Here is a 23,580-nt window from a genome sequence, read left to right on the forward strand (position 1 = left end):
ACAGAATAGAACAGTGTAGAGTAGAATATAACAGAACAGAACAGTGTAGAATAGAATAGAACAGAACAGAACAGTGTAGAGTAGAACAGAACAGAACAGAACAGTGTAGAGTAGAATATAACAATGTAGAGTAGAATAGAACAGTGTAGAGTAGAATATAACAGTGTAGAGTAGAATAGAACAGTGTAGAATAGAATAGAACAGTGTAGAATAGAATAGAACAGTGTAGAGTAGAATAGAACAGTGTAGAATAACAGAATAGAACAGTGTAGAGTAGAATAGAACAGTGTAGAGTAACAGAATAGAACAGTGTAGAGTAGAATAGAACAGTGTAGAGTAGAATAGAAAAGAACAGAACAGTGGAGAGTAGAATATAACAGAACAGAACAGTGTAGAGTAGAATATAACAGTGTAGAGTAGAATATAACAGTGTAGAGTAGAATATAACAATGTAGAGTAGAATATAACAATGTAGAGTAGAATATAACAATGTAGAGTAGAATATAACAATGTAGAGTAGAATATAACAATGTAGAGTAGAATATAACAATGTAGAGTAGAATATAACAGTGTAGAATAGAATAGAACAGAATATAACAGAACAATGTAGAATAGAATATAACAATGTAGAGTAGAATATAACAGTGTATAGTAGAATATAACAGTGTAGAATAGAATATAACAGTGTAGAGTAGAATAGAACAGTATAGAATAGAACAGTGTAGAGTAGAATATAACAGTATAGAATAGAACAGTGTAGAGTAGAATACAACAGTGTAGAGTAGAATATAACCGTATAGAATAGAACAGTGTAGAATAGAACAGTATAGAATATAACAATGTAGAGTAGAATATAACTGTGTAGAATAGAATATAACAGTGTAGAGTAGAATAGAACAGTGTAGAATAGAATATAACAGTGTAGAGTAGAATATAACAGTGTAGAATAGAATATAACAATGTAGAGTAGAATAGAACAGTGTAGAGTAGAATATAACAGTGTAGAATAGAATATAACAATGTAGAGTAGAATATAACAGTATAGAATAGAACAGTGTAGAGTAGAATATAACAATGTAGAGTAGAATATAACAGTATAGAATAGAACAGTGTAGAGTAGAATATAACAGTGTAGAGTAGAATAGAACAGTATAGAATAGAACAGTGTAGAGTAGAATATAACAGTATAGAATAGAACAGTGTAGAGTAGAATATAACAGTGTAGAATAGAACAGTGTAGAGTAGAATATAACAGTATAGAATAGAACAGTGTAGAGTAGAATAGAACAGTGTAGAATAGAATATAACAGTGTAGAGTAGAATAGAACAGTATAGAATAGAACAGTGTAGAGTAGAATATAACAGTATAGAATAGAACAGTGTAGAGTAGAATATAACAGTGTAGAGTAGAATATAACAGTGTAGAGTAGAATATAACGATGTAGAGTAGAATATAACAGTGTAGAATAGAATATAACAGAACAATGTAGAATAGAATATAACAGTGTAGAGTAGAATATAACAGTGTAGAATAGAATATAACAGTGTAGAGTAGAATAGAACAGTATAGAATAGAACAGTGTAGAGTAGAATATAACAGTATAGAATAGAACAGTGTAGAATATAACAGTATAGAATAGAACAGTGTAGAGTAGAATACAACAGTGTAGAGTAGAATAGAACCGTATAGAATAGAACAGTATAGAACAGAACAGTGTAGAGTAGAATAGAACAGTGTAGAGTAGAATATAACAGTATAGAATAGAACAGTGTAGAGTAGAATATAACAGTATAGAATAGAACAGTGTAGAGTAGAATACAACAGTGTAGAGTAGAATAGAACCGTATAGAATAGAACAGTGTAGAATAGAACAGTGTAGAGTAGAATAGAACAGTGTAGAGTAGAATATAACAGTATAGAATAGAACAGTATAGAATAGAATATAACAGTGTAGAGTAGAATATAACAGTGTAGAGTAGAATAGAACAGTGTAGAGTAGAATAGAACAGTATAGAATAGAACAGTGTAGAGTAGAATAGAACAGTGTAGAATAGAATATAACAGTGTAGAGTAGAATAGAACAGTATAGAATAGAACAGTGTAGAGTAGAATATAACAGTGTAGAGTAGAATATAACAGTGTAGAGTAGAATATAACAGTGTAGAGTAGAATATAACAGTGTAGAATAGAACAGAATATAACAGAACAATGTAGAATAGAATATAACAGTGTAGAGTAGAATAGAACAGAACAGAACAGTGTAGAGTAGAATATAACAGTGTAGAGTAGAATATAACAGTGTAGAGTAGAATATAACAGTGTAGAGTAGAATATAACAGTGTAGAGTAGAATAGAACAGTGTAGAGTAGAATATAACAGTATAGAATAGAACAGTGTAGAGTAGAATATAACAGTATAGAATAGAACAGTGTAGAGTAGAATATAACAGTATAGAATAGAACAGTGTAGAGTAGAATACAACAGTGTAGAGTAGAATAGAACCGTATAGAATAGAACAGTGTAGAGTAGAATATAACAATGTAGAGTAGAATAGAACAGTGTAGAGTAGAATAGAAAAGAACAGAACAGTGTAGAGTAGAATAGAACAGAACAGTGTAGAGTAGAATATAACAGAATAGAGTAGAATAGAACAGTGTAGAGTAGAATAGAACAGTGTAGAGTAGAATATAACAGTGTAGAGTAGAATAGAACAGTGTAGAGTAGAATAGAAAAGTGTAGAGTAGAATATAACAGTGTAGAGTAGAATATAACAATGTAGAGTAGAATAGAACAGTGTAGAGTAGAATAGAAAAGAACAGAACAGTGTAGAGTAGAATATAACAGTGTAGAATAGAATATAACAGAACAATGTAGAATAGAATATAACAGTGTAGAGTAGAATATAACAGTGTAGAATAGAATATAACAGTGTAGAGTAGAATAGAACAGTATAGAATAGAACAGTGTAGAGTAGAATATAACAGTATAGAATAGAACAGTGTAGAGTAGAATACAACAGTATAGAATAGAACAGTGTAGAGTAGAATACAACAGTGTAGAGTAGAATAGAACCGTATAGAATAGAACAGTATAGAACAGAACAGTGTAGAGTAGAATAGAACAGTGTAGAGTAGAATATAACAGTATAGAATAGAACAGTGTAGAGTAGAATATAACAGTATAGAATAGAACAGTGTAGAGTAGAATACAACAGTGTAGAGTAGAATAGAACCGTATAGAATAGAACAGTGTAGAATAGAACAGTGTAGAGTAGAATAGAACAGTGTAGAGTAGAATATAACAGTATAGAATAGAACAGTATAGAATAGAATATAACAGTGTAGAGTAGAATATAACAATGTAGAGTAGAATAGAACAGTGTAGAGTAGAATATAACAGTATAGAATAGAACAGTATAGAATAGAATATAACAGTGTAGAGTAGAATAGAACAGTGTAGAGTAGAATATAACAGTGTAGAGTAGAATATAACAATGTAGAGTAGAATAGAACAGTGTAGAGTAGAATACAACAGAATAGAATATAACAGTGTAGAGTAGAATAGAACAGTGTAGAGTAGAATACAACAGAACAGAATAGAACAGTGTAGAGTAGAATATAACAATGTAGAGTAGAATAGAACAGTGTAGAGTAGAATACAACAGAACAGAATAGAACAGTGTAGAGTAGAATAGAACAGTATAGAATATAACAGTGTAGAGTAGAATATAACAGTATAGAATAGAACAGTATAGAATAGAATATAACAGTGTAGAGTAGAATAGAACAGTGTAGAGTAGAATATAACAGTGTAGAGTAGAATATAACAATGTAGAGTAGAATAGAACAGTGTAGAGTAGAATACAACAGAATAGAATATAACAGTGTAGAGTAGAATAGAACAGTGTAGAGTAGAATACAACAGAACAGAATAGAACAGTGTAGAGTAGAATATAACAATGTAGAGTAGAATAGAACAGTGTAGAGTAGAATACAACAGAACAGAATAGAACAGTGTAGAGTAGAATAGAACAGTATAGAATATAACAGTGTAGAGTAGAATAGAACAGTATAGAATATAACAGTGTAGAGTAGAATAGAACAGTGTAGAGTAGAATAGAACAGTATAGAATAGAACAGTGTAGAGTAGAATAGAACAGTATAGAATATAACAGTGTAGAGTAGAATATAACAGTGTAGAGTAGAATAGAACAGTATAGAATATAACAGTGTAGAGTAGAATATAACAGTATAGAATAGAACAGTGTAGAGTAGAATAGAACAGTGTAGAGTAGAATAGAACCGTATAGAATATAACAGTGTAGAGTAGAATATAACAGTGTAGAGTAGAATAGAACAGTGTAGAGTAGAATAGAACAGTGTAGAGTAGAATAGAACCGTATAGAATAGAACAGTGTAGAGTAGAATAGAACAGTATAGAATAGAACAGTGTAGAGTAGAATATAACAGTGTAGAGTAGAATAGAACAGTATAGAATAGAACAGTGTAGAGTAGAATAGAACAGTGTAGAGTAAAACGGAGTAGAAAATAAAGTACTTTATTATAATGCTCTTACCATCCGTATGTCTCATCCAAACCAGCCCTAAAGAAGACGCATAACGTGTGTTTAACAGACGAGCAATTACAAGCAATTACCAAATTGTGTTGATTTCATGTGTACATATTAATGACTGTGTGGTGTAAATATATATACTCAATATTCCACTTTTCACATTTCTGTCTGTTGTATTGTAAATATATGTATGTATTTATACAGTTTATATGTATTGGACATGAAATGCGGTTTTCTGTATTTCTTAGAAGATGTTTTCTTTTATCTGAAAGTTGCAAAATAGTTATTTCATAACGTTGTGTGTTCCTACTGTGCTAGACGTGTCTTCAGTAGGTCCAGTCTCTCCTCTCTCAGAGAACCTCCACACATCTCTCCTACTCCGGGACTAATAGGTCTACTGCTGCTGCCTGGGGAAGTATACACACACACACACACAGGTAAGTATACACACACACACACACGGGTACACACACACGGGCACACACACACACAGGTAAGTATACACACACAGGTACACACGTATACACACACACACACACACACACACACACACACACACACACACACACACACACACGTATATACACACACACACACACAACTGGGTGTCTAAAGGGCTGTCATCTTTTCCACTAAATCGTAAGGAGATGACTGGGCTGCAAGTGTGGAAGAAAGAACATTTAAAATTACAGATGACACCGGTTCAACTGACATGACCAGAACCTGTTCAACTGACATGACCTGTTCAACTGACATGACCTGTTCAACTGACATGACCTGTTCAACTTGAACCGGTTCCACTGACATGACCAGAACCGGTTCAACTGACATGACCTGTTCAACTGACATGACCTGTTCAACTGACATGACCTGTTCAACTTGAACCGGTTCCACTGACATGACCAGAACCGGTTCAACTGACATGACCGGTTCCACTGACATGACCGGGAACCGGTTCCACTGACATGACCGGTTCCACTGACATGACCGGTTCAACTGACATGACCGGTTCCACTGACATGACCTGACATGACCTGAACCGGTTCCACTGACATGACCGGAACCGGTTCCACTGACATGACCGGAACCGGTTCCACTGACATGACCGGAACCGGTTCCACTGACATGACCGGGAACCGGTTCCACTGACATGACCGGGAACCGGTTCCACTGACATGACCTGACATGACCTGAACCGGTTCCACTGACATGACCGGAACCGGTTCCACTGACATGACCGGAACCGGTTCCACTGACATGACCGGAACCGGTTCAACTGACATGACCGGAACCGGTTCAACTGACATGACCTGTTCAACTTGAACCGCTTCCACTGACATGACCGGAACCGCTTCCACTGACATGACCGGAACCGGTTCCACTGACATGACCGGAACCGGTTCAACTGACATGACCGGAACCGGTTCAACTGACATGACCGGAACCGGTTCAACTGACATGACCGGAACCGGTTCAACTGACATGACCGGAACCGGTTCAACTGACATGACCGAACCGGTTCAACTGACATGACCGGGACCGGTTCAACTGACATGACCGGTTCAACTGACATGACCGGTTCAACTGACATGACCGGTTCAACTGACATGACCGGTTCAACTGACATGACCAGGACCGGTTCAACTGACATGACCTGTTCAACTTGAACCGGTTCCACTGACATGACCAGAACCGGTTCAACTGACATGACCGGTTCCACTGACATGACCGGGAACCGGTTCCACTGACATGACCGGTTCAACTGACATGACCGGTTCAACTGACATGACCGGTTCCACTGACATGACCGGGAACCGGTTCCACTGACATGACCGGAACCGGTTCCACTGACATGACCGGAACCGGTTCCACTGACATGACCGGAACCGGTTCCACTGACATGACCGGAACCGGTTCCACTGACATGACCGGAACCGGTTCAACTGACATGACCGGAACCGGTTCCACTGACATGACCGGAACCGGTTCAACTGACATGACCGGAACCGGTTCAACTGACATGACCGGTTCAACAGACATGAACGGGTCAACTGACATGACCGGGTCAACTGACATGACCGGGTCAACTGACATGACCGGGTCAACTGACATGACCGGGACCAGTTCAACTGACCATACAACTTTAATAGGTGAAACAATGTTTTAACTATGGAGTGGAGTTGGTTTTGCCTTTATATAACCAGGTGACTCATTAACAACACATTCTCTATTATAATAACAACCTGATGTGTTGTTCAAACTAGACCGATCTTCATGTGCTACGTGACCTTACAGTGTGTAGAGGCTGGTCCTGGTTGTCTCGTGTGTAAAAGGGCTTCAGGGCATAGGGATAATCAGTGACGAAGAGAGGAACATCGCCACAATGTTTCACCAGGTACTTCTCATGCTCTGTCTGCAAGTCAGAGCCCCACTGATAAAAGGGAGAGAGGGAGGGAGGGAGGGAGGGAAGGAGGGAAGGAGGGAGGGAGGGAGGGAGGGAGGGGAGGGAGGGAGGGAGGGAGGGAGGGAGGGAGGGAGGGAGGGAGGGAGGGAGGGAAGGAGGAGAGAGGGAAGGAAGGAGGAGAGAGGGAAGGAAGGAGGAGAGAGGGAAGGAAGGAGGAGAGAGGGAAGGAAGGAGGAGAGAGGGAAGGAGGAGGGAGGGAAGGAGGAGGGAGGGAGGGAGGAGAGAGGGAAGGAGGAGAGAGGGAAGGAGGAGAGAGGGAAGGAGGAGAGAGGGAGACAAAAGGGGGATGAGAATCAGTAAAAGAGGGAGGGAGAGGAAGGTAGGGAGAGAGGTGGGTTAGAGTGAGAAGCGGAGAGAGGGAAGGAGTAAGAGGCAGAAAGAGAATGAGAGATTAAAGGTTTGACCCCACACATGCCCGAAAATGTAGAATCTAAGGTGTGAAAATAGAATCAGGTTGACACAGTACAGAATACACAGGGTACAACATTCTAGAAAATAGCTCTACTGACCATCTGTTATTAAGAGGCTACAGTTATCTCCCTCTGAAAGAGGCTACAGTTATCTCCCTCTGAAAGAGGCTACAGTTATCTCCCTCTGAAAGAGGCTACAGTTATCTCCCTCTGAAAGAGGCTACAGTTATCTCCCTCTGAAAGAGGCTACAGTTATCTCCCTCTGAAAGAGGCTACAGTTATCTCCCTCTGAAAGAGGCTACAGTTATCTCCCTCTGAAAGAGGCTACAGTTATCTCCCTCTGAAAGAGGCTACAGTTATCTCCCTCTGAAAGAGGCTACAGTTATCTCCCTCTGAAAGAGGCTGCATCATTCTCCAGAAAGAGGCTACAGTTATCTCCTTCTGAAAGAGGCTACAGTTATCTCCCTCTGAAAGAGGATAGAGCTGTACTCTACTTACATCTGTTTTGAAAGCAAATTTCTTGGAGCTGCTGTTGAGGATGTTTATGGCTTCAGTGTAGGTTATCCTGAAGCAAAGAGATGGAAATAACAACAACAGTATTAATGATCATTATGCAAACACTGTATATTAATGATCCTTGTGTAATCGTTAAATATCAAATGATCAACATGTAATCGTAAAATAAAATGCAAATTAATTACTTAAAAATCATACAATGTGATTTTCTGGATTTTTGTTTTAGATTCCGTCTCTCACAGTTGAAGTGTACCTATGATAAAAATGACAGACCTCTACATGCTTTGCAAGTGGGAAAACCTGCAAAATCGGCAGTGTATCAAATACGTGTTCTCCCCACTGTATCAGTACATACGATATCAACCCAGAGTATATTAACCCAGAGTATATCAGCCCAGAGTATATTAACCCAGAGTATATTAACCCAGAGTATATCAGCCCAGAGTATATTAACCCAGAGTATATTAACCCAGAGTATATCAACCCAGAGTATATCAACCCAGAGTATATCAACCCAGAGTATATCAACCCAGAGTATATCAACCCAGAGTATATTAACCCAGAGTATATCAACCCAGAGTATATTAACCCAGAGTATATTAACCCAGAGTATATCAACCCAGAGTATATCAACCCAGAGTATATCAACCCAGAGCATATCAACCCAGAGCATATCAACCCAGAGTATATTAACCCAGAGTATATCAACCCAGAGTATATCAACCCAGAGTATATTAACCCAGAGTATATCAACCCAGAGCATATCAACCCAGAGTATATTAACCCAGAGTATATCAACCCAGAGCATATCAACCCAGAGCATATCAACCCAGAGCATATCAACCCAGAGTATATTAACCCAGAGTATATCAACCCAGAGCATATCAACCCAGAGTATATCAACCCAGAGTATATCAACCCAGAGTATATCAACCCAGAGTATATCAACCCAGAGCATATCAACCCAGAGTATATTAACCAAGAGTATATCAACCCAGAGCATATCAACCCAGAGCATATCAACCCAGAGCATATCAACCCAGAGCATATCAACCCAGAGTATATTAACCAAGAGTATATCAACCCAGAGCATATCAACCCAGAGCATATCAACCCAGAGTATATCAACCCAGAGTATATCGGACTGCTTTTTCTCTATCGCTTCACCGGATTCCTACCGCAAGCTCTGGACCATTACACCGGATCATCGCAGCTAGCTAGCTGCAACCGAGTGGCTACTGCTGGCTAACGCCTCTGTTCCAAAGCAAGCATCAGTTAGCCTCGAGCTAGGCTCATCTCCCGGCTACCCGAAGAGGTCTATCAGCTAATTCTTGGGCTACAATACCTCTTTTGCCTGGACCCTTTATTGCCGACACGGAGCCCCATCATGACTGATCATGACTGGTCTGCCGACGTAATCGTCCGAGGTGGTTTCAACAGGCTCTTCCGTTGCGACGTCCCTGGAGGCCCATCTGCCAGCCCCGGCCCGCTAGCTGTCTGAATCGCCGTGTCTCCAGCTCGCCTAGCATAGTAGTGACTACCGAACGGCTCCCTGACTTACCTAGTGCTGCTCATTGGACCCTATGATCACTCGGCTACACATGCCTCTCCCTTATGCCAATATTATTTTTTTTATTTGACCTTTATTTAAAAAGGCAAGTCAGTTAAAATTAAGAACAAATTCTTATTTTCAATGACGGCCTAGGAACAGTGGGTTAACTGCCTGTTCAGGGGCAGACCGACAAATGTTTACCATGTCAGCTCGGGGATTTGATCTTGCAACCTTCCGGTTGCTAGTCCAACGCTATAACCACTAGGCTACCCTGCCACCTGTACACTCTAACCACTAGGCTACCTGCCAGCTCTACCCTCTAACCACTAGGCTACCTGCCACCTCTACCCTCTAACCACTAGGCTACCCTGCCACCTCTACACTCTAACCACTAGGCTACCCTGCCACCTCTACACTCTAACCACTAGGCTACCTGCCACCTCTACCCTCTAGGCTACCTGCCACCTCTACACTCTAACCACTAGGCTACCTGCCTCCTCTACCCTCTAACCACTAGGCTACCCTGCCACCTCTACACTCTAACCACTAGGCTACCCTGCCACCTCTACCCTCTAACCACTAGGCTACCTGCCACCTCTACACTCTAACCACTAGGCTACCTGCCACCTCTACACTCTAACCACTAGGCTACCTGCCACCTCTACACTCTAACCACTAGGCTACCTGCCTCCTCTACCCTCTAACCACTAGGCTACCCTGCCACCTCTACCCTCTAACCACTAGGCTACCCTGCCACCTCTACACTCTAACCACTAGGCTACCCTGCCACCTCTACACTCTAACCACTAGGCTACCCTGCCACCTCTACACTCTAACCACTAGGCTACCCTGCCACCTCTACACTCTAACCATTAGGCTACCCTGCCACCTCTACACTCTAACCACTAGGCTACCTGCCACCTCTACACTCTAACCACTAGGCTACCCTGCCACCTCTACACTCTAACCACTAGGCTACCCTGCCACCTCTACACTCTAACCACTAGGCTACCCTGCCACCTCTACACTCTAACCACTAGGCTACCCTGCCACCTCTACACTCTAACCACTAGGCTACCTGCCACCTCTACACTCTAACCACTAGGCTACCTGCCTCCTCTACCCTCTAACCACTAGGCTACCCTGCCACCTCTACACTCTAACCACTAGGCTACTTGCCGCCACCCAAGACTTCGGCGATGTCATTTAAAAAATAGCCTCCAACACTCTACTAAGCAAATTGGATGCAGTCTATCACAGAGCCATGCGTTTTGTCACCAAAGCCCCATATACTACCCACCACTGAGACCTGTATGCTCTAGTCGGCTGGCTCTCGCTACATATTCGTCTCCAAACCCACTGGCTCCAGGTCATCTATAAGTCTTTGCTACGTAAATCCCCACCTTATCTCTGCTCACCATAGCAACACCCATGGAGCACGTGCTCCAGCAGGTATATCTCACTGGTCATCCCCAAAGTCAACACCTCTGGTCACCTTTCCTTCCAGTTCTCTGCTGCCAATGACTGGAACGAATTGCAACAATCACTGAAGCTGGAGACTCATGTCTCCCTCTCTATCTTTAAGCACCAGCTGTCAGAGCAGCTCACAGATCACTGTACCCTAGCCCATCTGTAAATAGCTCATATTGTTTTTTGTTTGTTTATTTGCTCTTCTGCAACCCAGTATCTCTACTTGCACATCGTCATCTGCACATCTGTCACTCCAGTGTTAATGCTAAATTGTAATTATTTCACCTCTATGGCCTACTTATTGCCTTACCTCCCTAATCTTCTACATTTGCACACACTGTATATACATTTTTCTATTGTGTTATTGACTGTATGTTTGTTTATCTGTAACTCTGTGTTGTTGTTTGTGTTGAACTGCTTTGCTTTATCTTGGCCAGGTCGCAGTTATAAATGAGAACTTGTTCTCAACTGGCCTACCTGGTTAAATAAAGGTGTTCTCAACTGGCCTACCTGGTTAAATAAAGGTGTTCTCAACTAGCCTACCTGGTTAAATAAAGGTGTTCTCAACTACCCTACCTGGTTAAATAAAGGTGTTCTCAACTAGCCTACCTGGTTAAATAAAGGTGTTCTCAACTGGCCTACCTGGTTAAATAAAGGTGTTCTCAACTAGCCTACCTGGTTAAATAAAGGTGTTCTCAACTGGCCTACCTGGTTAAATAAAGGTGTTCTCAACTAGCCTACCTGGTTAAATAAAGGTGTTCTCAACTGGCCTACCTGGTTAAATAAAGGTGTTCTCAACTGGCCTACCTGGTTAAATAAAGGTGTTCTCAACTGGCCTACCTGGTTAAATAGAGGTGTTCTCAACTGGCCTACCTGGTTAAATAAAGGTGTTCTCAACTGGCCTACCTGGTTAAATAAAGGTGTTCTCAACTGGCCTACCTGGTTAAATAAAGGTGTTCTCAACTGGCCTACCTGGTTAAATAAAGGTGTTCTCAACTGGCCTACCTTGTTAAATAAAGGTGTTCTCAACTGGCCTACCTTGTTAAATAAAGGTGTTCTCAATTGGCCTACCTGGTTAAATAAAGGTGTTCTCAACTGGCCTACCTGGTTAAATAAAGGTGTTCTCAACTGGCCTACCTGGTTAAATAAAGGTGTTCTCAACTGGCCTACCTGGTTAAATAAAGGTGTTCTCAACTGGCCTACCTGGTTAAATAGAGGTGTTCTCAACTGGCCTACCTGGTTAAATAGAGGTGTTCTCAACTGGCCTACCTGGTTAAATAGAGGTGTTCTCAACTGGCCTACCTGGTTAAATAAAGGTGTTCTCAACTGGCCTACCTGGTTAAATAGAGGTGTTCTCAACTGGCCTACCTGGTTAAATAAAGGTGTTCTCAACTAGCCTACCTGGTTAAATAAAGGTGTTCTCAACTAGCCTACCTGGTTAAATAAAGGTGTTCTCAACTAGCCTACCTGGTTAAATAAAGGTGTTCTCAACTAGCCTCCCTGGTTAAATAAAGGTGTTCTCAACTGGCCTCCCTGGTTAAATAAAGGTGTTCTCAACTGGCCTCCCTGGTTAAAAAGGTGTTCTCAACTGGCCTCTCCTGGTTAAATAAAGGTGTTCTCAACTGGCCTACCTGGTTAAATAAAGGTGTTCTCAACTGGCCTACCTGGTTAAATAAAGGTGTTCTCAACTGGCCTACCTGGTTAAATAAAGGTGTTCTCAACTGGCCTACCTGGTTAAATAAAGGTGTTCTCAACTGGCCTACCTGGTTAAATAAAGGTGTTCTCAACTGGCCTACCTGGTTAAATAAAGGTGTTCTCAACTGGCCTACCTGGTTAAATAAAGGTGTTCTCAACTGGCCTACCTGGTTAAATAAAGGTGTTCTCAACTGGCCTACCTGGTTAAATAAAGGTGTTCTCAACTGGCCTACCTGGTTAAATAAAGGTGTTCTCAACTAGCCTACCTGGTTAAATAAAGGTGTTCTCAACTAGCCTACCTGGTTAAATAAAGGTGTTCTCAACTAGCCTACCTGGTTAAATAAAGGTGTTCTCAACTAGCCTACCTGGTTAAATAAAGGTGTTCTCAACTAGCCTACCTGGTTAAATAAAGGTGTTCTCAACTGGCCTACCTGGTTAAATAAAGGGGAAATAAATAAAAAATACAACATATCTAGGTCAAATGGGGGAGAGGCGTTGTGCCGCGAGGTGTTGCTTTATCTGTTTTTTTTAAACCAGGTTTGCTGTTTATTTGAGCAGTATGAGATGGAAGGAAGAAGGGATGTATATAAGATGGGAGTTCCATGCAGTAATGGCTCTGTAATACTGTATGTTTCCTTGAATTTGTTCTGGACCTGGGGACTGTGAAAAGACCTCTGGTGGCATGTCTGCTGGGTTAAGTGTGTGTGTAACAGCTGTGTGTAAGTTGACTATGCAAACAATTAGGAATATTTAACACATGAATGTTTCTTATAAAAGAAGAAGTGATGCAGTCAGTCTCTCCTCAACTCTTAGCCAAGAGAGACTGAGACATGCACAGTATTTCTATCAGCCCTCTGATTACAATGAAGAGCAAAACGTGCCGCTCTGTTCTGGGCCAGCTGCAGCTTAACTAGGTGTTTCCTTGCAGCACTGGACCACACGACTGGACAATAATCAAGATTAGACAAAACTAGAGCCTGCAGGACTTGCATTGTGGAGTGTGGTGTCAAAACAGCAGAGCATCTCTTTGTTACAGACAGATCTCTCCCCATCTTTACAACCATTGAATCTATATGTTTTGACTAGAACCGTTTCCAATCTAAGGTAACACCAAGTAATTTAGTCTCCTCAACTTGTTCAACAGCCACACCATTCATTACCAGATTCAGCTGAGGTCTAGAACTTAGGGAATGATTTGTACCAAATACAATGTTCTTAGTTTTAGAGATGTTCAGGACCAGTTTATTACTGGCCACCCAATCCAAAACAGCCTGCAACTCTTTGTTAAGGGTTTCAGTGACTTCATTAGCTGTGGTTACTGACACGTGTATGGTTGAATCATCAGCATACATGGACACACAGGCTTTGTTTAATGCCAGTGGCAGGTCATTGGTAAACATAGAAAAGAGTAGAGGGCCTAGAGAGCTGCCCTGTGGTACACCACACTTTACATGTTTGACATTAGAGAAGCTTCCATTACACAAAACCCTCTGAGTTCTATTAGATAGATGGCTCTGAATCCACAATATGGCAGAGGATGAAAAGCCATTGAGTTCTATTAGATAGATAGCTCTGAATCCACAATATGGCAGAGGTTGAAAAGCCATTGAGTTCTAATAGATAGATGGCTCTGAATCCACAATATGGCAGAGGTTGAAAAGCCATTGAGTTCTATTAGATAGATAGCTCTGAATCCACAATATGGCAGAGGTTGAAAAGCCATTGAGTTCTATTAGATAGATAGCTCTGAATCCACAATATGGCAGAGGTTGAAAAGCCATTGAGTTCTATTAGATAGATAGCTCTGAATCCACAATATGGCAGAGGTTGAAAAGCCATTGAGTTCTATTAGATAGATGGCTCTGAATCCACAATATGGCAGAGGTTGAAAAGCCATTGAGTTCTATTAGATAGATGGCTCTGAATCCACAATATGGCAGAGGTTGAAAAGCCATTGAGTTCTATTAGATAGATGGCTCTGAATCCACAATATGGCAGAGGTTGAAAAGCCATTGAGTTCTATTAGATAGATAGCTCTGAATCCACAATATGGCAGAGGTTGAAAAGCCATTGAGTTCTATTAGATAGATAGCTCTGAATCCACAATATGGCAGAGGTTGAAAAGCCATTGAGTTCTATTAGATAGATAGCTCTGAATCCACAATATGGCAGAGGTTGAAAAGCCATTGAGTTCTATTAGATAGATGGCTCTGAATCCACAATATGGCAGAGGTTGAAAAGCCATTGAGTTCTATTAGATAGATAGCTCTGAATCCACAATATGGCAGAGGTTGAAAAGCCATTGAGTTCTATTAGATAGATAGCTCTGAATCCACAATATGGCAGAGGTTGAAAAGCCATTGAGTTCTATTAGATAGATGGCTCTGAATCCACAATATGGCAGAGGTTGAAAAGCCATTGAGTTCTATTAGATAGATGGCTCTGAATCCACAATATGGCAGAGGTTGAAAAGCCATTGAGTTCTATTAGATAGATGGCTCTGAATCCACAATATGGCAGAGGTTGAAAAGCCATTGAGTTCTATTAGATAGATGGCTCTGAATCCACAATATGGCAGAGGTTGAAAAGCCATTGAGTTCTATTAGATAGATGGCTCTGAATCCACAATATGGCAGAGGTTGAAAAGCCATTGAGTTCTATTAGATAGATGGCTCTGAATCCACAATATGGCAGAGGTTGAAAAGCCATTGAGTTCTATTAGATAGATGGCTCTGAATCCACAATATGGCAGAGGTTGAAAAGCCATTGAGTTCTATTAGATAGATAGCTCTGAATCCACAATATGGCAGAGGTTGAAAAGCCATTGAGTTCTATTAGATAGATGGCTCTGAATCCACAATATGGCAGAGGTTGAAAAGCCATTGAGTTCTATTAGATAGATGGCTCTGAATCCACAATATGGCAGAGGTTGAAAAGCCATTGAGTTCTATTAGATAGATGGCTCTGAATCCACAATATGGCAGAGGTTGAAAAGCCATTGAGTTCTATTAGATAGATAGCTCTGAATCCACAATATGGCAGAGGTTGAAAAGCCATTGAGTTCTATTAGATAGATAGCTCTGAATCCACAATATGGCAGAGGATGAAAAGCCACAACGCATAAGTGTTCTCAACAACAGTTTAAGGTCAATAATATCAAAGGCTGCACTGAAATCTAACCGTATCGCTCCCACAATCTTATTTTTATCCATTTCTTTCAACCAATCATCAGTGATTTGTGTCAGTGCTGAACATGTTGAGTCCTCTTCTCTATGAGCATGCTGAAAGTCTGCTGTTCATTTGTTCACAGAGAAACAGTATTGTATTTGGTCAAACACCATTTTTCCCAACAGTATGTTCAGAGCTGGCAGCAAGCTGATTGGTCTGCTGTTAGAGCCAGTAAAGGCCTCTTTACCACTCTTGGCTAGCGAAATGACTTTGGCTTCCCTCCAGACCTGAGGACAAAGACTTTCCTCTAGACTCAGATTAAAGATATGACAGACGGGAGTGGCTATAGAGTCAGCTACCATCCTCAGTAGCTTTCCATCAGAGTTGTCAATGCCAGGAGGTTTGTCATTATTGATCGATAGCAATTTTCCCAGTCCTTTTGCCCCATCTCTTTCAACCATAAAGTTTTTCAATTCCTCATCAATCCATGGAGCCTTAACAGTTCTAACAGTCAGTGTCTTAACAGGTTCATGTTTATCAATAATCAACAAATATTTTTTACATCATCCACATAGAGTCACAGCAAAATATTTTATATGATCTCTTATACACTATTTTAGGGCCAGCTGTTGGAACTTTGGCTTTCCTGGATATAGCCACTATATTGTGATCACTGCATCCAATGGGTTCAGATACAGCTTTAGAACAAAGTTCTACAGTATTAGTAAAAATGTGATCAATACATGTGGATGATCTTGTTCCTGTAGTGTTTGTAAACACCCTGGTAGGTTGATTAATAACCTGAACCAGATTACAGACACTGGTCACAGTGAGAAGCTTCCTCTTGAGCAGACAGCTTTATGAAAACCAGTCAATATTCAGGTCCCCCAAGAAAGTAGACCTCTCTGTTTACATCACATTCACTATTAAGCATTTCACATATATTATTTAGATACTGACTGTTAGCACTTGGTGGCCTATAGCAGCACCCCAAAAGAAAAGGCTTTAGATGAGGAAGGTGAACCTGCAACCACAACACTTCAATAACACTTGAAATTAGATATTCTCTAAGCATTACAGGGATATGACTCTGAATATATACAGCAACACCTCCCCCATAAGCATTACAGGGATATGGCTCTGAATATATACAGCAACACCTCCCCTATAAACATTACAGGGATATGGCTCTGAATATATACAGCAACACCTCCCCCATAAACATTACAGGGATATGACTCTGAATATATACAACACCTCCCCTATAAACATTACAGGGATATGACTCTGAATATATACAACACCTCCCCTATAAACATTACAGGGATATGGCTCTGAATATATACAGCACCTCCCCTATAAACATTACAGGGATATGACTCTGAATATATACAACACCTCCCCTATAAACATTACAGGGATATGGCTCTGAATATATACAACACCTCCCCTAAAAACATTACAGGGATATGGCTCTGAATATATACAACACCTCCCCTATAAACATTACAGGGATATGGCTCTGAATATATACAACACCTCCCCTATAAACATTACATGGATATGACTCTGAATATATACAACACCTCCCCTATAAACATTACAGGGATATGGCTCTGACTATATACAACACCTCCCCTATAAGCATTACAGGGATATGGCTCTGAATATATACAGCACCTCCCCTATAAACATTACAGGGATATGACTCTGAATATATACAGCACCTCCTCTATAAACATTACAGGGATATGACTCTGACTATATACAACACCTCCCCTATAAGCATTACAGGGCTATGGCTCTGAATATATACAACACCTCCCCTATAAACATTACAGGGATATGGCTCTGAATATATACAACACCTCCCCTATAAACATTACAGGGATATGGCTCTGAATATATACAACACCTCCCCTATAAACATTACAGGGATATGGCTCTGAATATATACAACACCTCCCCTATAAACATTACAGGGATATGGCTCTGACTATATACAACACCTCCCCTATAAACGTTACAGGGATATGGCTCTGAATATATACAACACTTCCCCTATAAACATTACAGGGATATGGTTCTGAATATATACAGCAACACCTCCCCTATAAACATTACAGGGATATGGTTCTGAATATATACAGCAACACCTCCCCTATAAACATTACAGGGATATGGTTCTGAATATATACAACACCTCCCCTATAAACATTACAGGGATATGGTTCTGAATATATACAACACCTCCCCTATAAACATTACAGGGATATGGCTCTAAATAAACAATACATTCGGAAATAACTCTGGAGCTCTGTCAGAGTGACCATCGGGTTCTTGGTCACCTCCCTGACCAAGGCCCTTCTCCCCCGATTGCTCAGTTTGGCCGGGCGGCCAGCTCTAGGAAGAGTCTTGGTGGTTCCAAACTTCTTCCATTTAGGAATGATGGAGGCCACTGTGTTCTTGGGGACCTTCAATGCTGCAGAAATGTTTTGGTACCCTTCCCCAGATCTGTGCCCCGACACAATCCTGTCTCTGTGCTCTACGGACAATTCTTTGACCTCATGGCTTGGTTTTTGCTCTGATGCACTGTCAACTGTGGGACCTTATATAGACAGGTGTGTGCCTTTCCAAATCATGTCCAATCAATTGACTTTACTGCAGGTGGACTCCAATCAATTTGTAGAAACATCTCAAGGATGATCAATGGAAACAGGATGCACCTGTGCTCAATATTGAGTCTCATAGCAAAGGGTCTGAATACTTATATATATAAAATATATTTCATTTTTATATATATATAAAAATGAAATATATTTTATATATATATATACATTTGCAAACACTTCTAAAATCCTGTTTTTGATTTGTCAATATGGGGTATTGAGTGTAGACTTATGAGGAAACACATTTATTTGATCAATTGTAGAATAAGCCTGTAATGTCATTCACATGTGGAAAAGGTCAAAGGGTCTGAATAATCATTATGAATAGTTATTGTTATTCACTGTATTTACTCCTCATGTCAATATGTATATTCGGTCTCCTTCATTGGTATCTTTAACTCTGCATTGCTGTTTACCAAGGACCCATCAGTCAGCATTTCACTGTTAGTCTACACCTGTTGTTTACCAAGCATTTCCCTGTTAGTCCACACCTGTTGTTTACCAAGGACCCTTCAGTCAGCATTTCACTGTTAGTCTACACCTGATGTTTACCAAGGACCCTTCAGTCAGCATTTCACTGTTAGTCTACACCTGTTGTTTACCAAGGACACTTCAGTCAGCATTTCACTGTTAGTCTACACCTGTTGTTTACCAAGGACCCTCCAGTCAGCATTTCACTGTTAGTCTACACCTGTTGTTTACCAAGGACCCATCAGTCAGCATTTCACTGTTAGTCTACACCTGTTGTTTACCAAGGACCCATCAGTCAGCATTTCACTGTTAGTCTACACCTGTTGTTTACCAAGGACCCATCAGTCCACTGTTAGTCTACACCTGTTGTTTACCAAGGACCCTTCAGTCATCATTTCACTGTTAGTCTACACCTGTTGTTTACCAAGGACCCTTCAGTCAGCATTTCACTGTTAGTCTACACCTGTTGTTTACCAAGGACCCTTCAGTCAGCATTTCACTGTTAGTCTACACCTGTTGTTTACGAGGGACCCTTCAGTCAGCATTTCACTGTTAGTCTACACCTGTTGTTTACCAAGGACCCATCAGTCAGCATTTCACTGTTAGTCTACACCTGTTGTTTACCAAGGACCCTTCAGTCAGCATTTCACTGTTAGTCTACACCTGTTGTTTACCAAGGACCCATCAGTCAGCATTTCACTGTTAGTCTACACCTGTTGTTTACGAAGGACCCTTCAGTCAGCATTTCACTGTTAGTCTACACCTGTTGTTTACCAAGGACCCATCAGTCAGCATTTCACTGTTAGTCTACACCTGTTGTTTACCAAGGACCCTTCAGTCAGCATTTCACTGTTAGTCTACACCTGTTGTTTACCAAGGACCCATCAGTCAGCATTTCACTGTTAGTCTACACCTGTTGTTTACGAGGGACCCTTCAGTCAGCATTTCACTGTTAGTCTACACCTGTTGTTTACCAAGGAACCATCAGTCCACTGTTAGTCTACACCTGTTGTTTACCAAGGACCCATCAGTCAGCATTTCACTGTTAGTCTACACCTGTTGTTTACCAAGCATTTGATTTGATTTAGATTGGCAGAGGTGAGACATGACCCATAAGGCATCCTATTCCCTATACAGTGCACTACTACCCTATGGGTCCTGGTCAAAATGTGTGCACTATGTAGGGAATAGGGAGACATTTGGGAAGCATTAACACACTTACACATTAAACCTCTTCTTCATCATTAGATCCACATAGTCCTTTGGGAGAAATAGAGAAAACAGAATCATCTCTAGTTTAGGTCAATAGGGTGTGTGTGTGGGGGGTTCAAGGTTCATTCAATATGTTCAGAGAATATGCATGGTATTGCATTTTAGATATTTTCTAGTGTCTCACCCTGTATCCAGGTGACACATGTTTGTGATATAAAGCCACATCTTCAGGACACTGAGATAGGAGATGTTCTGTTGTAGACCTGAACAAGTCTTCCATAACCTGACGAGGGAAGGACACAAGTTAATGCCGAGTCATTTAGTCAGGTCTAGGAGTAGTTAACGCAGAGTCCTTTAGTCAGGTCTAGAAGGAGTTAATGCAGAGTCATTTAGTCAGGTCTAGAAGGAGTTAACGCAGAGTCATTTAGTCAGGTCTAGAAGGAGTTAACGCAGAGTCCTTTAGTCAGGTCTAGAAGGAGTTAACGCAGAGTCATTTAGTCAGGTCTAGAAGGAGTTAACGCAGAGTCCTTTAGTCAGGTCTAGAAGGAGTTAACGCAGAGTCATTTAGTCAGGTCTAGAAGGAGTTAACGCAGAGTCCTTTAGTCAGGTCTAGAAGGAGTTAACGCAGAGTCATTTAGTCAGGTCTAGAAGGAGTTAATGCAGAGTCCTTTAGTCAGGTCTAGAAGGAGTTAACGCAGAGTCATTTAGTCAGGTCTAGAAGGAGTTAACGCAGAGTCCTTTAGTCAGGTCTAGAAGGAGTTAACGCAGAGTCCTTTAGTCAGGTCTAGAAGGAGTTAACGCAGAGTCATTTAGTCAGGTCTAGAAGGAGTTAACGCAGAGTCCTTTAGTCAAGTCTAGAAGGAGTTAACGCAGAGTCATTTAGTCAGGTCTAGAAGGAGTTAACGCAGAGTCATTTAGTCAGGTCTAGAAGGAGTTAACGAAGAGTCCTTTAGTCAGGTCTAGAAGGAGTTAACGCAGAGTCATTTAGTCAGGTCTAGAAGGAATTCATGCAGAGTCATTTAGTCAGGTCTAGAAGGAGACCGGGTAATGCTGATGAATTTAGTCAATTGGGACTAGGACACAAGTTAATGCAGAGTCATTTAGTCAATCAGGTCTAGAAGGAGACCATATATCAACACTGGATCAAACTGATGGGAGCCAGAGCTGTTCCAAATCTCTCCTCGGGACCCCCAGACGTTTCACAATTTTGTTGAAACACTGAACTAGCTCACCAATTTCCAAGTAGTCAAGGTTTTTGATAATTAGTTGACAAGTTGAATCAGATGTGCTAGCTCTGGAATAGTTAAAATACATGGAACGGCTGGGGGTCCCCGAGGAGAGGTTTGGAATGGCTGGGGTTCCCAGAGGAGAGGTTTGGAACGGCTGGGGTTCCCGAGGAGAGATCTGGAACAGCTGGGGTTCCCAGAGGAGTTGTTTGAAAACCGCTGCTCTAGTGACTGTGTGAAGGAGATCTCTGCCTCCACCATGTACTGTAGAGTTTTACAAGTTAGAAACATTTTATATAAGGGGACTTATATTCCATACCTTCATTAGATCCTCGAGTGACTGTGTGAAGGAGATCTCTGCCTCCACCATGTAGAACTCAGCCAGGTGACGTCTGCTCTGAGAGTTCTCCGCCCGGAAGGTTGGTCCAAAAGTGTACACTCCAGGAAACGCCCTGGAAGAGACATAGAAAACACAAAGTATAAATACTGCATTCGTACAATACTCTCTCTGGATCTTATGAGTGAGTGAGTGAGTGAGTGAGTGAGTGAGTGAGTGAGTGAGTGAGTTGGTGAGCGAGCGAGCGACCAAAAGACTGACTGAATGAAAGCATGGTACTGAGTTCCAGTATCTCCTCACCCAGCCGTGACCTCCAGATGCAGCTGCCCAGAGACAGTCAGGTACGCTGGGACAGAGAAGAAGTGTTGGTGCCCTTCCTCATCCTGGTTCTTCTCCTGACCTGCAGGCTGAGGGAAGATAGAAGACACATTAATCCTTCTCTTTACAATAACAACCAGATGGTCAAACGAAACTGCTCCACAAGTCCCAAGTATTGTAATTATTATGCTGAGGCTTTATTTACTGCACCATTTTGTTGACGGACAGATCAGAATTGTAATTCTCTGACAGACAGAGCTCACCTCAACCTGGAAGAGCTCTCCTGCCCCTTCACAGTCATTAGAGGTGAGGACTGGGGTGTGGACCTGAATAAAGCCCTTCTCCTGCAACAACAACACAGACATTATCATCTGGACTGGGGTGTGGACCTGAACAAAGCCCTTCTCCTGCAACAACAACAACACAGACATTATCATCTGGACTGGGGTGTGGACCTGAATAAAGCCCTTCTCCTGCAACAATGACATTTCACACTATTGGGTCATCTTGGATATTGTACTTTCCGACATGGTTCCAGCACCAAGGTGGATGAGAAGGCCAGCCAGACCAGCCCAGCAAAGCCTGGCTTGGGACAGTAGTGTGAAAAGGATATGAGTTGGTATAACAATGATATTCTATGAAAAGCCAACTGACATTTACTCCTGAGGTGCTGACTTGTTCACCGGACGTGCTACCTGTCCCAGACCTGCTGTTTTCAACTCTCTAGAGACAGCAGGAGTGGTAGAGATACTCTTAATGATCGGCTATGAAAAGCCAACTGACATTTACTCCTGAGGTGCTGACTTGCTGCACCCTTAACAACTACTGTGATTATAATAATTTGACCCTACTGGTCATTTATGAACATTTGAACATCTTGGCCATGTTCTGTTATAATCTCCACCCGGCACAGCCAGAAGAGGACTGGCCACCCCTCAGAGCCTGGTTCCTCTCTAGGTTTCTAGAGTTTTTCCTAGCCACCGTGCTTCTACACCTGCATTGCTTGGTGTTTGGGGTTTTAGAAGGGCTTTATAAATAAATTTGATTGATATTCTAGTCTACTGGTCTAACATTGGTCTCATCTCACCTTGAAATATTGCTGTATAGCAGTGGTGGCTTCGCTGCGTATTCTCAGCAGGGAACTGAAGACGTTGGTTTTACACCTCAGGTGAGGAAACTGACGGATGTACTCCAGACCATGTTTCTCCTTGATCTTAAAGGGGAAGTCCTGAAACAACAGAGCATGACAAAGGTTATATATTTACATTCTCCAACCACATCTATCAGGTTATATATTTACATTCTCCAACCACATCTATCTGGTTATATATTTACATTCTCCAACCACATCTATCTGGTTATATATTTACATTCTCCAACCACATCTATCTGGTTATATATTTACATTCTCCAACCACATCTATCTGGTTATATATTTACATTCTCCAACCACATCTATCTGGTTATATATTTACATTCTCCAACCACATCTATCTGGT

General features: G+C 41.2%; 1 protein-coding gene across 1 annotated transcript in view; it reads right to left on the minus strand.

The window, feature by feature from the left end:
- LOC121839128 (probable asparagine--tRNA ligase, mitochondrial) overlaps nt 1-23,580 on the minus strand; it is a 43,804-nt gene that overhangs the window by 18,083 nt on the left and 2,141 nt on the right. Inside the window, 11 exon segments of the mRNA XM_042296547.1 lie at nt 4,577-4,603; nt 4,884-4,959; nt 4,962-4,980; nt 6,867-7,004; nt 7,946-8,012; nt 20,211-20,248; nt 20,385-20,483; nt 21,746-21,878; nt 22,064-22,170; nt 22,345-22,425; nt 23,169-23,309. Of these exon segments, the coding sequence (XP_042152481.1) occupies nt 4,577-4,603; nt 4,884-4,959; nt 4,962-4,980; nt 6,867-7,004; nt 7,946-8,012; nt 20,211-20,248; nt 20,385-20,483; nt 21,746-21,878; nt 22,064-22,170; nt 22,345-22,425; nt 23,169-23,309 (926 nt within the window).

Source organism: Oncorhynchus tshawytscha, linkage group LG13 (assembly GCF_018296145.1).
Source record: "Oncorhynchus tshawytscha isolate Ot180627B linkage group LG13, Otsh_v2.0, whole genome shotgun sequence".
Taxonomy (NCBI): Eukaryota; Metazoa; Chordata; class Actinopteri; order Salmoniformes; family Salmonidae; genus Oncorhynchus; species Oncorhynchus tshawytscha.